Below are 16,370 nucleotides of genomic sequence, written 5' to 3' on the forward strand. Positions count from 1 at the left end.
AGAATATATATGCAGAAAAGCATGCTTGTCATACTCACTGTGGAACCTAAGGGGTTAATCCTCCACATTGTGTATAAAGGCTGTTTGATCCTGTCTTCTCTGATCCTCCCCTTCTTCTACTGTCCCCAATTAAGCTGCTGATAGTACAGAGCTCTAGGAGGCACTCTGCACATGCTCAGTTTTGCGTATATTGCTAGAGAGGTTTCCTTTGGGAGAGTGCATGTGCTCACCACAGGGCCAATCAGCACTGTCCAGAGAGAGTGTCAGTGGTCATGCAGCCTCATAGGACAGTAAGAGGAGGATCAAAACGTCTGCTACACGCTTTAACCAATACTCAACTTGACACTGATAGAAGTCACAAGACTGCTATATACTTCTGGTGAGAAAATGTATGTAGAAGTTTATATTTACTAAAATAATTGCATTTCCTTGTTCTGTGTACTGTGGGAGAATGGATATAGTGAATGCAGGGTCCTGGGTTTAGTAACACTTTAAGGAGTTCTCTTTACCATAGTTAGAAGCTCTGTTTCTATTCATCTTGGTGTTTTGGACATTTCTGTGCACCTTTAGGTGTTACCAATGTGACTGCTGCATTCTCAATAATATACAGTGGGGCAAAAAAGTATTTAGTCAGCCACCAATTGTGCAAGTTCTCCCACTTAAAAAGATGAGAGAGGCCTGTAATTGGCATCATAGGTAGACCTCAACTATGAGAGACAAAATGAGAAAAAAAATCCAGACAATCACATTGGCTGATTTGGAAAGAATTTATTTTCAAATTATGGTGGAAAAGAAGTATTTGGTCACCTACAAACAAGCAAGTTTTCTGGCTCTCACAGACCTGTACCTTCTTCTTTAAGAGGCTCCTCTGTCCTGCACTCATTACCTGTATCAATGGCACCTGTTTGAACTTGTTATCAGGATAAAAGACACCTGTCCACAACCTCAAACAGTCACACTCCAAACTCCACTATGGTGAAGACCAAAGAGCTGTTGAAGGACACCAGAAACAAAATTGTAGACCTGCACCAGGCTGGGAAGACTGAATCTGCAATAGGCAAGCAGCTTGGTGTGAACAAATCAGCTGTGGGAGCAATAATTAGAAAATGGAAGACATACAAGACCACTGATAATCTCCCTCGATCTGGGGCTCCACGCAAGATCTCACCCAGTGGGGTCAAAATGATCACAAGAACAGTGAGCAAAAATCCCAGGACCACACGGGGGGACCTAGTGAATGACCTGCAGAGAGCTGGGACCAACGTAACAAAGGCTACCCTCAGTAACACACTACGCCGCCAGGGACTCAGATCCTGCAGTGCCAGACGTGTCCCCCTGCTTAAGCCAGTACATGTCCAGGCCCATCTGAAGTTTGCTAGAGAGCATTTGGATGATCCAGAAGAGGATTGGGAGAATGTCATATGGTCAGATGAAACCAAAATAGAACTGTTTGGTAGAAACACAATTCGTCGTGTTTGGAGGAGAGAGAATGCTGAGTTGCATCCAAAGAACACCATACCTACTGTGAACCATGGCAGTGGCAACATCATGCTTTGGGGCTGTTTCTCCGCAAAGGGACCAGGACAACTGATCCATGTACAGGACAGAATGAATGGGGCCATGTATTGTGAGATTTTGAGTGCAAACTTCCTTCCATCAGCAATGGCATTGAAGATGAAACGTGGCTGGGTCTTCCAACATGACAATGATCCCAAACATACCGCCCGGGCAACGAAGGAGTGGCTTCGTAAGAAGCATTTCAAGGTCCTGGAGTGGCCTAGCCAGTCTCCAGATCTCAACCCCATAGAAAACCTTTGGAGGGAGTTGAAAGTCTGTATTGCCCAGCGACAGCCCCAAAACATCACTGCTCTAGAGGAGATCTGCATGGAGGAATGGGCCAACATATCAGCAACAGTGTGTGCCAACCTTGTGAAGACTTACAGGAAACGTTTGACCTCTGTCATTGCCAACAAAGGATATATAACAAAGTATTGAGATGAACTTTTGATATTGACCAAATACTTATTTTCCACCATAATTTGCAAATAAATTCTTTCCAAATCAGCCAATGTGATTGTCTGGATTTTTTTTCTCATTTTGTCTCTCATAGTTGAGGTCTACCTATGATGTCAATTACAGGCCTCTCTCATCTTTTTAAGTGGGAGAACTTGCACAATTGGTGGCTGACTAAATACTTTTTTGCCCCACTGTACAAATCTAAATAGAAATCCAAAAGGGAAGGTTGAGCTCTATCCTAATAATTGTGGGCAGTATGTGTATATGGGAATCAAGCACAGTGATTTCTCAAAACACAAATGCACATAGGAACTACTTTGAGGCATCTTTAGATTTATTTATTTAGATTTATTTTGCTCACAAAAATGAGGGATTTGCTAAGAAAGCTAAAAACCCTTTATCTTCTATTTATGTTTGGTGTCCCAATGACAATGAAAAAAAATGTTGCTGTCCTTGCTACATTTTGTGAAACATTAGGAAATTGTACATGTATAGAAAAAGTACAGAGAAGGGCAACCAAACTGATAAGAGGGATGGAGGAGCTCAGCTATGCGGAAATATTAGAGGAACTGAATGTATTCTCTCTTGAGAAGAGACAATTAAGGAGGGATAAGGTTACCATGTATTCATACTGTAGATGGTCCATATAGTGAACTTGGTGTTGAGTTATTTGCTCTCAGGTCATTACAGAGGGCAAGAGGGCATTCTTTATGCCTGGAGGAAAAATAGATGTAACCTCCACATATGGAAAAGCTTCTTCACAGTAAAATACTGTATATAATTAAAAAGTGTAGAGCTCCACTTCTTACAGTGATGAAATAAAAATGTGTATATATACACTTCAACAAAAATACTAATAAATCTCTCAATTTAAAACATTTACATCATTACAAAATTGGTGAAAACACACTTTAAATGGCTCTCCATCCAATGCTCTCCATGTAAAATAAAGTTTATTGAGCCCAAAATGGTACTCACATAAACATAACTTGTAACACATGTAAGGGCACCTGTGCATTCACTCCATTGCCTGGTCTCACATCAGTCACTGCAGCCATTTAGTTCACCTGACCGCTTTACCAAAATTCCTCCTAGTAGAGTGCTGACATCATCAACCAATCCCGCTTATGGGAACCAAACAGCTGCAGTGATAGCTGTGAGTCCAGGAAGTAGAGTGAATGCATAAGTGTCATTTCATGCGCTACTATGAGTTCTATATGTTAGTACCATTTTGAGATCAGTAAACTTTATATATAATGAAAATATAAAGAAAATGTATAAGCGAGCGCTAATAAATTATATATATAAATATTAAACTATTTACTAATATGAGAATAGCTGCTAGCACTCAGGATATTGGCAACAGTCCCAAATTCAACATATGAATTATAAGTGCAGTGCTATAAATGCATGAAACATAAATTTCTTATATCACGTTAACTCAATAAAGTGCAAAAAAGTGCAACTGTGTGCATCAATATGTGTCCGTGGCAACTGTAAATATTACAAAGCAGGCAGTAAGAACTGCTAATGTCCTTTATGGTATTGTAATTACTCAAAGTGCAAAAGTGCAGTTATTCATGAAGTGCAAACCTGCAGATATTCATGCAGGGAATCCACTGCCTTGGACAGATGTACACTCACCAGACAGCACACAACAATGCTCATTTGTTTATATCACACATCTGGGGGTGCAGTGGTATACTGACAGCTCCAGATTTAATCCTGCAGCTCCATCCATCCATCGGGGCAGGTCTCCTTTAATCCTGAGGGGAATCAGCTCAGCCACAGGAGCCAGAAAGTGCTTATACAGTGTAGTATTTTATTGGTCAATTCGCATAACAATATATAAAAACATCCACGTGGAGTAAGTAAAATCAAAATATCATGTACCAAGATGGCAGCCACTCCTAAGTAGCGGTGGAGTGACATCAGCAATGTAGGCTCCATCCAACGCGATTTGTGCGACGTCTCCAGGGGTTGTACATTGTTGTTTGCTGTCTGGTGAGTGTACATCTGTCCAAGGCGGTGGACCCCCTTCATGAATATCTGCACGTTTGCACTTCATGAATAACTGCACGTTTGCACTTTGAGTAATTACCATACCATAAAGGCCATTAGCAGTTTTTACTGCCTGCTTTGTAATATTTACAGTTGACATGGATACATATTGATGCACACAGTTGCACTTTTTACGCACTTCTTTGCACTTTATTGATTTAATGTGATATAAGATATTTATGTTTCATGCGTTTATAGCGCTCCACTTATGTTTCATACGCAAACCTTGTATATATAAGGCTTTTTTCAGCGGGAACATGGGGAAGCACAGTTCAGGCACCTCCAGCACTGAATATATGTAATAGCAAGGGGTGCTGGGTGTGCTGGAAGGTCTTTTGATGCTGACTGATGGGGGATTTATTGTCACTGGAGGGGATCTATTTTTGCATGGCAATCTATTGTCGCTGTTGCAAGGGGGTCAATTGTCACTGGAAGGGATCTACTGTTGATGGAGGGGTCTATTGTTGCTGGCTGCTGAAGAGTCTACTGATGCTGGCTCTTTGGAGATCTGTTGTTGCTGCTGGAGGTCTATTGTGGCTGGGAGAATCTATTGTTGTTGGCTGCGGGGTTTTTTTTTTTATTGCTTTTTTTGTTATCACTACCAAAATCCATAAAATTATTTAGCATCACGGAATGATATTTGGATCTGTATTCTCTAAAAGGGATGGTTACTTGCCCATTTGTTTTTCATTATCATGTCTGCCCATTTGTTTCTCATGTATTGTCACAATTACCTGTTTGTATCTTTTGTTTGATATCCTAGAGAATATAGAGGGAGTACTGGAACATGCATGTGGGCTGTGCTCACTGTGTCCATAGGGGGACCCAGAAAATGCACTTGCTAGTACCCCCAGAGGTGGGCTGAGGCTGCCTTACCTCTCAGGGTGTACCACCTCAGCAGGGAAAACACAACTAAACAGTACAATATGATTATGTTATAATAGAGAACTCTGAACACATACATCAACAGGGAAACAATAGAACATTTTAACAAAATTTAAAACATTTGATATCCACCTGCTTGCATTTAAATGTGAGGGGAAAAACCAAATACTCCAAGTGGAAAGCAGGGAGAACTCATTTTCGGAGTACCCAATATATACTGTATACATATATACAGTATAACAGTATATATATATAAATATTGTGTATATATATATATATATATATATATATATATAAATAAATAAATATATATATAAATATATATATATATATGGTATAGATATATACGGTTTAAGGAGCCAGGGGCCTACTCAGCCTCCATTTCTAATTAAAATATTACTTTTGGATGCACTGACCCTCTAAATAATGGCCTTTTGCCTCATAATGTTACAAAAACAAATGGGCAACATCCATTGTAAGAGAAGTTTAGCAGAACCTGTTTTGTGTAAGTTTGTATCAGCAGCTCTTTAATTCTGCATAATGCTGCATTATGTGCTTTGGTGCTCTGGGAATCTTAAGTATACCCTAAAAAAAAACAACCCTTGGATTCAGATGAGACTTTAGGGCTTTACATCAGCTTCTAAGGCAGCTTGGGGCTGCTTAAATGTCTGATTTTATAGATTAACTAATGAGCAGATGCTTAATTTCATCCCCGTAGGATTTCCCTTAACCCTTCTATAACACTACAGAGCATTCCTGAATCAGCAATGCAGAAAAGTGCTCTTCTTCAGATCATCAAAATTGTCCTTAACTTCTGAATAACTTTATGAACAAAGAATATGCAATATTACCAAGAGAGAAAATTTAGATATTTATTTAATGCGTATAATTATCACCAATACATAAATAAAAGTATCAGTTTGTGTTTTAGTATGTAAAAAGAAAGCTTTTAAACATTTATAAATTATCTCAGTTAATATGCATAGAAAACCCAGCACATTCTTCGGGTTACATGTAATCCATTATATATTTTCTTGACTTGTTTATGGTGATTTTCATTTAAGGCATTCCTCAGAGCAAATTCAACTTTTCCAAGAATGCATATGTAGTGTAGATAGCATAAGTAATCTTATATATCAAATAAATATCATGTATGTATTCGTAACAATTGTGCATTGGGTGTTATTAAACCCATAAATACAGACCTCATGTGTGTGAGTACCACTAAACTATGGTTTAAAAAAAATTCTATTCAGGTACTTAAGCTTAACTACAAAAAGTACCTTCTATTGCTCTCAGTCTCTTCCAAATGTTCACATTCCATTTTTTTTTGCATGCTGGGATCCATCTTCCTGTTAGAGGGTGTCTAATTTAAATTCCCCTTGATCCAACTGTATGTACACTGCTCAAAAAAAAATAAAGAAACACTTTAATCAGAGTACACCATCAAGTCAATTTAACTCCTGGGATATTGATTGGGTAAGTTAAGTAGCAGAGGGGGTTGTTAATATGTTTCAGCTGCTTTGGTGTTAATGAAATTAACAACAGGTGCACTAGATGGGAAACAGTGAGATGACCCCCAAAACAGGAATGGTTTTACAGGTGGAGGCCACTGACATTTTTTTCTCTACTCATCTTTTCTGACTGTTTTTAACTAGTTTTGCATTTGGTTAGGGTCATTGTCACTACTGGTAGCATGTGCGGATACCTGGAACCTACAGAGGTTGCACAGGCAGTCCAACTCCTCCAGGATGGCACATCAATACATGCCATTGCCAGAAGGTTTACTGTGTCTCCCAGCTCAGTCTCAAGAGCATGAAGAAGATTCCAGGAGACAGGCAGTTACTCTAGGAGAACTGGACAGGGCCGTAGAAGGTCCTTAACCCATCAGCAGGACCGATATCTACTCCTTTGTGCAAGGAGGAATAGGATGAGCACTGCAAGAGCCCTACAAAATGACCTCTACCAGGCCACTGGTGTGAATGTCTCTGACCAGACAATCAGAAACAGACATCATAAGGGTGGTGCGAGGGCCTGACGTCCTTTAGTGGGGCCTGTGCTCACTGCTCGGCACCATAGAGGTCGATTGGCATTTGCCATTGAACACCAGAATTGGCAGGTCCGCCACTGGTGCCCTGTGCTTTTCACAGATGAGAGCAGGTTCACCCTGACCACATGTGACAGACATGCAAGGGTCTGGAGAACATTATGCTGCCTGTAACATCATTCAGCATGACCGTTTTGGTGGTAGGTCATTGATGATCTGGGGAGGCATATCCATGGTGGGACACACAGACAGGATAAACAATGGCACCTTGACTGCCATTAGGTATCAGGATGAAATCCTTGGACCCATTGTCAGACCCTACACTGGTGCAGTGGGTCATGGGTTCCTCCTGGTGCACGACAATGCCTGGCCTCATGTGGTGAGAGTATGCAGGCAGTTCCCGGAGGATGAAGGAATTGATACCATTGAATGGCAGGACACCTCTGGGATTTCATGTTTCAGTCCATCCGACTGATCCAATCTGCCAGGTTGAACTTCAGACTGTCCAGGAGCACTGTGATGCCCTGGTCCAGATCTAGGAGGAAATACTCCAGATCACCATCCGTCGTCTCATTAGGAGCATGCCCTGACGTTGTCAGGCATGCATACAAGCACGTGCCCGACTGATCAATCAGCAGATTTAATCCAGTGATGTTTGGACTGTATCTGCTGATTGATCCCTGCCCTATCACAGATCTTCCTGTACCTGTGTTTACATTTACACAGGAACAGGAAATGATGCAATCTTCTCTCTCTGGGCACATTCCGTTGCCGAGAGAGAAAAAAGCAGATACAGTATATGTGAGTAAAAGCACTACACAATTACAGTAAAAGCACAGCTAGGCCACTTTTAACCCCCTGATTGCCCTCCAGTTAAGCACTTCACTCCCTGTCACCAGTGACATTAGTACAGTGTACAGATTTTTTTTACTGATCACTGTATTAGACTTCAGATAGCATTAGCGCCAGTTAGCATCCCTCCCATATAGCATCAGATTGTCTGCCACTACATCAGTCATCACATTTAACTTTTTGATTGCAGGAACACGCTCACATACACAATAAACCTCCATTGCTAGTATAGTGTCTGAACGGATCAATATCTTTGATCAGATCAGCACTATACCAGAGTTCTCAATAGTATAGTGTCCCCAAAAATGCAGCGTTAGGAGGATCAGCACCGGCACCTGCCAGCAACTGTGATTAGCCCCTACGCTTACCCCCCCTTCTCCACCACCAAGTGCAGTGTCAGTAGATCACTGTCACATGAAACATTGCACACAAAACCGCAGTGTTAGCACAATAAGGCCTGATCTCTGCTAGCACTTGCAGGTAAACTTTTTTGTAGCAGTTCAAGCAGTCCCTGACAGCCAGGTGCTCTTTTTCGTGTAAGTTGCATTAGGTATCTATACATTTAGTGGACAAAATGTCCAACTAAAGGTACTCTAGTGAAGAGGCCTACAGGATTCTGACCATGTCAGGTGAGAGTGAAGGGAAAACCTCACTGACAGAATCTGCCTCCGAATACGAACCTGTAGAAAGCAGCGGCACAGTGACAGACAACTTAGACGATGGAGTAGAGGTCCCTGCTAAGGTCAGGCACACCCGACCCCGTTCCTAGCTTGTTGAGGTGGAACAATTGCATGATGATACTCATATGCAGCAGAGTGCCAGTACTATTGCCGCTCAACTTTTTGGTGAACTGGCGAGCACCAGCAGCCTAGTACATCCTGGTCTTATGCATACCAGCACTGCAGTATCACTTGGTGACGTGGCAAGTCCCATAATGCAGTTACAAGCTGGTGTGGTGGCTAGCACAAGTAGTGTCCTTCAGCCACCAAGAATTCACACACAGACCCGTAGAGCTCATAGTGTCCTTCCTTATGTGCTTGCAAATCCTGATTGTCAGCACAAAAATTCTGCAGCACCTGTACTTCCCCCATTCACTGCCCAACCTGGAATTCAGTTGGAAACAGCAAATTTAACTAATTCCCTTGATTTTTTGGAGCTGTTTTTCATGGAAGATCTGTCTGCATTGATTGTGTATCAAAGCAATTTATATGCACAACAATTTATCGCCGCCAATCCAGTGCTGTTGGATGAGATTTTTTTATCTGCAGTTAAAAAAGAGCATATATGCTTAAGCATGTGGGCCTGGGGTGGCCAGTGGGCGGATGGCCCCTATGCTTCAGGCATATATTTTAAAATATTGTTTTGGTCATTGGTCATCTACATTGACCAATGTGAATAAAGGAATCTGTTATGTTCTTTTCTTTTCACTCAGCCTATGGGCTGAAAAAAAAAAAAAAGAACATTTCATGTGTGCCCACCATTAGAAGTGGGTGGATGCAGGGAGGTATATGCTAATGTTGACTTTTTCTGGCAGAGATTTCTTCTCTATTTTCATTCAGCCCATAGGCTGCATAAAAAAAGAACATAGGATATACATCCAACAAGGACCAGTGACATACTGAAACATCACTTGGCTTTGAGGGGTTAAACCAGGATGGTATCCTGGTATAGTTTTTTTCAGCCTTCGATCGTCTTTCATGTAAAAGCAAACTTAGTGGCTAATTAGCTGCAGGATTGCTTTTACAAGCAGCGGGAGAAGATGCCCCCCTCCCCTGCTGCCTTCCATGTCTTTCCCGGGCAGTCCCGTACCATTTGGTGAACTTGAGAATGCAGCCGGTGTTTCTGCCAGCTGACCATAGAGCGGATTGGAGACCGGAATGGCGCCAATCATCTCTATAGTCTTAGAAATTAACAAAAAAAAAAAATTGGTCTTTTTTTGTTTACAGTGCAAAAATAAAAAACCCAGAGGTGATCAAATACCACTAAAAGAAAGCTCTACTCGTGTGAAAAAAAATTACATAATTTCGTTTGAGTACAGCATTGCATGACTGCGCAATTACCAGTGAATTAGAGCAGTGCTGTAATGCAAAAAATGGCCTGGTCAGGAAGGGGTGTAAATCTTCTGGAGGGCCAGTGGCTATATCAAGTCCCGTATTTATTAAACATTAAAAAATAAACACATTCACAAAGCGTTACAACCATATGATCAGCCTCTGTCTCCTTTGTGAAGATATTGGTGTGCATGGTGATGTCACTTCCTTTGGCCCCGCATGACACATTTCATCATAGCAGACATCATCAGGGGGAGTGGCCATACCTTATCACACATCAGACTGCGACAATGGAAGTGACGTCACTACGCAATACCAATACCAGAATATTCCCCCAAAAGTCAAATAAATGTTGGGGGTCTAAAACACTCCCGGGCACACTGCTCCACCTTTGGTGGTCGTTTTCTTGGATTGCACCTTTTTGGTCAGCTGTACTTGATGCATATGAATTTATAACCACTACATAAGTTGCTTGAACTCTGCAGATGGCATTGCTGTCCATTATTCAAGGCTCTGTTTGAGATCAAGGAAAGTGTCTTAAGTTTTTCCTTAATTGCCGAAAAGGCTGTCATACCAAAAAATCTTCTGACTCCCCTAAAATAGTAGATTGGGTGCAAGAAATGCAATAGCTGTGGAGAATGGAGGAATTGACTTCAATATTAAGCAATATTTAGGATACATTTTTTGCATTGTGGTCCCCGTGGATATCTTTCAGCACATCCTTGAAGCTGAGGGAATTGGTTGAGGTGGGCTATATTGTAAAAAAGAAAGTGGATTAGGGGCCTAAAGGGGTATGTATCCTTGAATGGGAGATGGGGAGAGTAGGGTGGGAGGGAGAGGAAAGAGAATTCTGTTCTTTTTTCCGTCTTTCTTCTCTCTTTCTTTTTTGTTATTTTTTTGTCTATTTTATGTAAGGAGAGTGCCTAAGAATCTTTAATATATGAGGATTATAAGTATTAAGGCTGTTCTTGCATGATATTAATGCCTGGTTGTACTATAGTGTGTAAAACGGAAGATTGAGGGACCTGATCTTATAAGATTATGTGAATTATGTGTTAATTTTTTATGTAAAATATAATAAAAATTATAATTTCAGAATTTTAAAAAATTCCAGTGAGATAACTCTACAAGTCCAGCGCTGTCTTGCCACTTTCCTCAAATAATCTCAGCCTAGGCCAGCCTCTCAATAAGTGTGCCATGGAAGCCTAGGTTCCTCCATATGTTTCTGGGGGTCCTTTGAGCTGTGAGTACTGGCAGATGTGTCTCTCACTATATGGTTCCAGAATAGTTTTGGCACCATTGTCATTTGGCAAATACAGCAGCATGGGATTAGGGGAAACTCTCCTTTCATATCTCTGAAAAGTATCCAGTGGCACAGATGATTGTTTTTATCTATCTGTAAGTGGGCATTCTTATCATTGACCAATTTTTTTAAGGGGGCACTAAACTGATACTCAATATAAGGAACCATTTCTTCAGCAACCCCCAGTGTTGGGGCTACTCTGACTGACTCACTAACTACTAATCTAAGGGGGTTCTTCTCCCACTGACCACTAATGTAAAGATGTGGTCCTTCCAATCTAGGGGCAAGGGAGTGTTATACATGTTTTGCACTGGGTATCAAATATGCCAAGGATCCCACAGTTTTTATTATTTTTTAATTTAACACCATTTTTATGTCTACAACTTACCATACATGCTAATTTGCTGTAACCTGCAGATGTAATTATTTTTTGCAGGTGTTCCAGGGGACCTGAAAATTATTTCAAGGGTGGTAGGAAGGTTAAGAAAGACTAGCTTAGGTACAGTCACTTATTGGGACTCAAGGACCATTTGCAATACTAATTGGAGCTTATTTGAAAAAACTATACTCTTGCTGTCTATTGTGACATGTCGGGAGTTTATAAATACAGACTTGTCAAGCAATTGACAGGTCTTCCTTAAAAGTTTTAACTTCTAATCATTAATAAAAAAAACAAGTACAAAACCTTTAAAAATTGCCTTTAAGCGAAAAATATAGAAGTAATCGTTTCCCTGGAAATAGGCATCACTTATTTTAATGTTACTGATATGTAACCTATTGATCCTTTTTTTCTAGTGCCACACACAAGGATACTGGCCACTGGCGGTGCTTCACGTAATCAGGATATTTTACAGGTATGTTTATACTGTTTGATAAATCATTAAACATTAAGATGTCTCCTTTTGGCAAACAAAGATATCAGACTGCTAGCAACATCACAGCCCTAATTCTCTCTTGATTTTTTTTGTAATAAAAGTCACAATGAGCACCTCTATGCCAAGAGAAACAACGATGTGATGTCACTTGTGGAGTTTTATTCACTGACTGAATATTGCCTTGAGGGTGCAGACGTTTTATCTTGGCATTATAACTTTTCCCACAGCTGACAAGAACACTGTAAAAAACTGTGTTTTCACAAAAATAAGATGTGATGTGGTCCGTGTAAACTTGTGATTTATAGCTTTTTCCAGGAAAAAAGCATGTGTCCTTTGAGCTGTAAATAAAGTGAATTAAACCTACAGTGTAAAAATGATTTCTGGTTCCAAGGAAGTCCCAATTCCTCTATATACAGTACCTTGTCCTTGATTACATCTGTCAAAACATAAACAATCAAGCTGAAGGATGCTTAAAGTGTTACTAATAGTACACAAAATGGCCACTGCCCCAGTCTATAACTGGCCTTCACAGCAAGGAACACATGGAAGGGCGACACATGTCAAACAACAAAAAAGAAAAATTCCCAGCTCTAAGTTGCCAGCCAGCTTGCAAACAAATTGAATTAACCTGTCTAACAGTATGTGTTAAAAACAGGGGTTTAGTTAGCAGACATTTGCAAATACATGCGTAAGCTACAGAGCCTCGTCAAGGCACCCCAGTATTCTGTAGTTCCTAACTCCCCAATTTTATGGGCCCCCATAATAGAGGCACATGTATTTAATGGATAGACCAAGGGCAGATGGACCTGAGGGAGCCCACCCCTCCTTAAAGGTACAGGAGCACACTGGACACCTTAGCTGCCATTGTGCTACATGCTGGGTGTCCAGTGCCCTCCTGTACCTTTAAGGAGGGGTGGGCTCCATCAGGTCCATCTGCCCTTGGTCTATCCATTAAATTCATGTGCCTCTATTATGGGGGCTCTTAAAATTGGAAAGTTAGGAACTACAGAAAAACTGGGGTGCACTGATGAGGCTCTGTAGCTTACGCATGTGTTTGCAAATGTGTGCTAACTAAACCCCTGTTTTTAACACATACTGTTAGGTTAATTAAATTTGTTTTCAAGCTGACTGGCAAGTTAGAGCTGGGAATTTTTCTTTTTTGTTGTTTAAAGTGTTACTAAACCCACAACAGTAAAATCAGTCTGTATATGCAGAAAGGTATGCTTGTTATACTCACTGTGGAACCTAAGGGGTTAATCCTCTGCATTGTGTAAAAAGACTGTTTGATCCTTTCTTCTCTGTTCCTCCCGCTTTTCAAGCGACCACCTCTTATCTCCTGATAAGACGGACTGAACCGTAGGCATTTTGCACATGCTCAGTTTAGTGTATATTGCTGGAGAGGTTTTTTTTTCTTTTCTTGGGAGAGTGCATGTGATCAGCACAGGGCCAACCAACACTGTCCTGAAGAGGTCAGGGGTTTTGCATCCTCCTAGAGCAAAAAGAAAAATACTCGAACAAGCTTTAGCTAGTGCTGGGCTGGAGACTGATAAAAGCCACAAGACTGCTCTAACTGCTGATGAGAAAAGGTATTTAGTAGTTGGGCAGCACAGTGGCTTAATGGTTAGCACGTCTGCCTTGCAGTAAATGGGTCATGGGTTCAATTCCTGACCCTGGCACCTCCTGCATGGAGTTTGCATGTTCTCCCTGTGCTTGCTTGGGTTTCCTCTGGGTACTCTGGTTTCTTCCCACACTCCAAAGACATGCTGGTAGGTTAATTGGATCCTGTCTAAATTGGCCCTAATATGTGTATGTAGGAATGTATGTTAGGGACCTTAGATTGTACACCCCTTCAGGGTTAGGTACTGATGTGAATGTTCAATATATATGTGTAAAGTGCTGCGTAAATTGACAGTGCTATATAAGTACCTGAAATAAATATATAAATAGTAGTTTATATTTACTAAAATAATTGCATTTCCATATTCTGTGTACTGTGGGAGACCCGTTATAGTGGATGCAGGGTTCTGGGTTTAGTAATACTTTAAAGCTGAACGTGGGAAAACTAATAGTCCATGCTTGCCGTGAGGCTGCACTGCAAGGGTTAAATGCTCGTTAATGTCTAGGGGGGTCAGGTACATTAGTTTTACTTACCTGGTAATTGACTCAACAGGCTTCTCCACACAGCTAGACCGGTCCCTGAAGCCTCAGGGAAACACTGGATCGGGTAAGTGAAAGTTGTTTTTTTTGCCCCTAGACAAAAGCAACTGCAGAAGAGGACCGTTAATTTTCCCAGAGTTAAGCTTTAAGTGGAGGTTACCTTAAATGCATTAATTACATACAGTTATCAGACTACAATATTTTCAGAATAGCGATCATTTAAAATAAACCTATCACTAAACCAGGCTTTAAAGGATACATTCACCTTTTGTAAAAAAATAATAAATGCACACCTTTTTGCAGGTAAAAAAGTGGGCTTTTATTGTTTGGTTTTTTTTTTACACTGCAGCCTGTAAAGCATGACACCCGTGACCAGCAGATCGCAGGAGCAAAGCCAGGATCCTAAAGACCTGCAATCAGCTGTTTGCCTGTACCTCCCACATGGGCAGACAGTTGCTGAAGTCTAGGAAGAAACAAAGAACTATGGGAGCGCTCACCAGCACCCTTAAAGTTCAACTGAGAACTACAAGTCGTCTGTCGTAATGTCAGATGGTAGTTGTAGTTCATTCATTCACAGGAAACTGTGAAAGAATGATGCAGCCACGTAGGCAGAACTGTTTTTGAACTGTGACAGCGAGTGTGCGGAGAAGGTCCCCCGTCCACTGTCAGAATGAGGGATTGGGTGAGGGTGCAGACAGGTTATCTTTGGTAACATGTTATATGTTATACCCTAAATACGTGTGTAACATATAACATGTTACCAAAAGTGAACTTACCCTTTAAATTAGGTAGGGATGAAAACATGCATAAGCATAGGAGTTATGTTCTGAGAAAACTGCATATCATCACAATTTATGTATCCAGAGACATGAAAACTATGTGCAGATCTTTACTTTTCTGTTGGTTGAGCTTGGCCTGCCCCTCCTATCACCAGGGTCTATCAGTGAATGAGAGTTTCTATTATGGCAAATTATCAAGAGGGGCTCAGGAGGTGGAACAAGGTAGAGACAATTTTGACTTCTACAGAAAAAAATCAATGTTTGCATATAATGTCACTGCTTATTCATATATGTTGCTATTTTTTGTGGTTGTTGTGTTTGTGCTGGATTGGGATGTTCTGTGGTTTATCAAAATGTAGTTAAATTCTTATGTTAAATTGTAGAGATTCAGGTTGCTCACATGGAGGAATGTTAATCCTTGGAACCATCTCAAATCTGACAGTTACATATGCATACTTTACCCTGGATGTGCCTGAATTCCCCACCCCCACCCCACACCCCACACCCTCACATCCATGACTACTAAGAATATAGTTTAACAAGTACAGGTGTTAACTAGTAATAATCAGTAATTTCAACAGCTCATCAATCTTAAATACCATTTAGCTTTTCAATTGGAGTGGAGTATTTCTTTCATTTCACTGTTTTATTGCACCTTGAATTCTAAATGTTTTTTGATTGGTGCACAGACGATACAGAGACTTGAAAGAGAATATATTCTTCACTAAACTTGACATATCAATAACTCCTAATCGTCTAAAGGGCATTTAAGCCAAGTGAGATGCCTCGTACTTTTGAAGGGCATAAAGTAGAGGCAAGACACATGAGATTTAATGGTAAATGGTACAAGGTTTTATTACAAAAGCAAATCTCTGGCTCGAGGTGAAAAAGATGCTATTTGGAAAGTTGGTTTCGCACCTGTCAAGCAATACATAACAACTCTACTAAAATGTTAAAGATTTATACCTTTCCACTGCCATGTAGTAGTTGAAGAGATAAGAGAAGGATGGATACATTCTATATTTACTAACACCAATAGGATTGACAATATTATATACGATACATGCACTATCCACTATTTGTCCCCCTTAACACTGGGAGTAATTGAACCAAAAATAACATATCAAAGTCAAACAATTTGCCAATATGCACATAACATAGTATGAAGGTTTTAGTTCTTACCCTTCTATTAAAATAATATTGAAAATTACTAAATAATGTGCGTACATACTGTAAATTTAAAATGGGAAAATGGCCTTTGAGCAGAAGCTGCAACAACATTTCCCACCTCCTTTGAACTCCCCATCCCCCAGTATGTATTTTTTGCTCTTTCATGTTTCTAGA

General features: G+C 40.5%; 1 protein-coding gene across 1 annotated transcript in view; it reads left to right on the forward strand.

Moving 5' to 3' along the window:
* XYLB (xylulokinase) overlaps positions 1 to 16,370 on the forward strand; it is a 202,066-nt gene that overhangs the window by 145,496 nt on the left and 40,200 nt on the right. The window contains exon 16 of the mRNA XM_089673122.1: positions 12,011 to 12,069. Within this exon, the coding sequence (XP_089529248.1) occupies positions 12,011 to 12,069 (59 nt within the window). The remainder of the gene's footprint in view (positions 1 to 12,010; positions 12,070 to 16,370) is intronic.

Source organism: Staurois parvus, unplaced genomic scaffold, assembly GCF_062004578.1.
Source record: "Staurois parvus isolate SC_StPar_1 unplaced genomic scaffold, SC_StPar_1.0 ptg000136l, whole genome shotgun sequence".
Classification (NCBI taxonomy): domain Eukaryota; kingdom Metazoa; phylum Chordata; class Amphibia; order Anura; family Ranidae; genus Staurois; species Staurois parvus.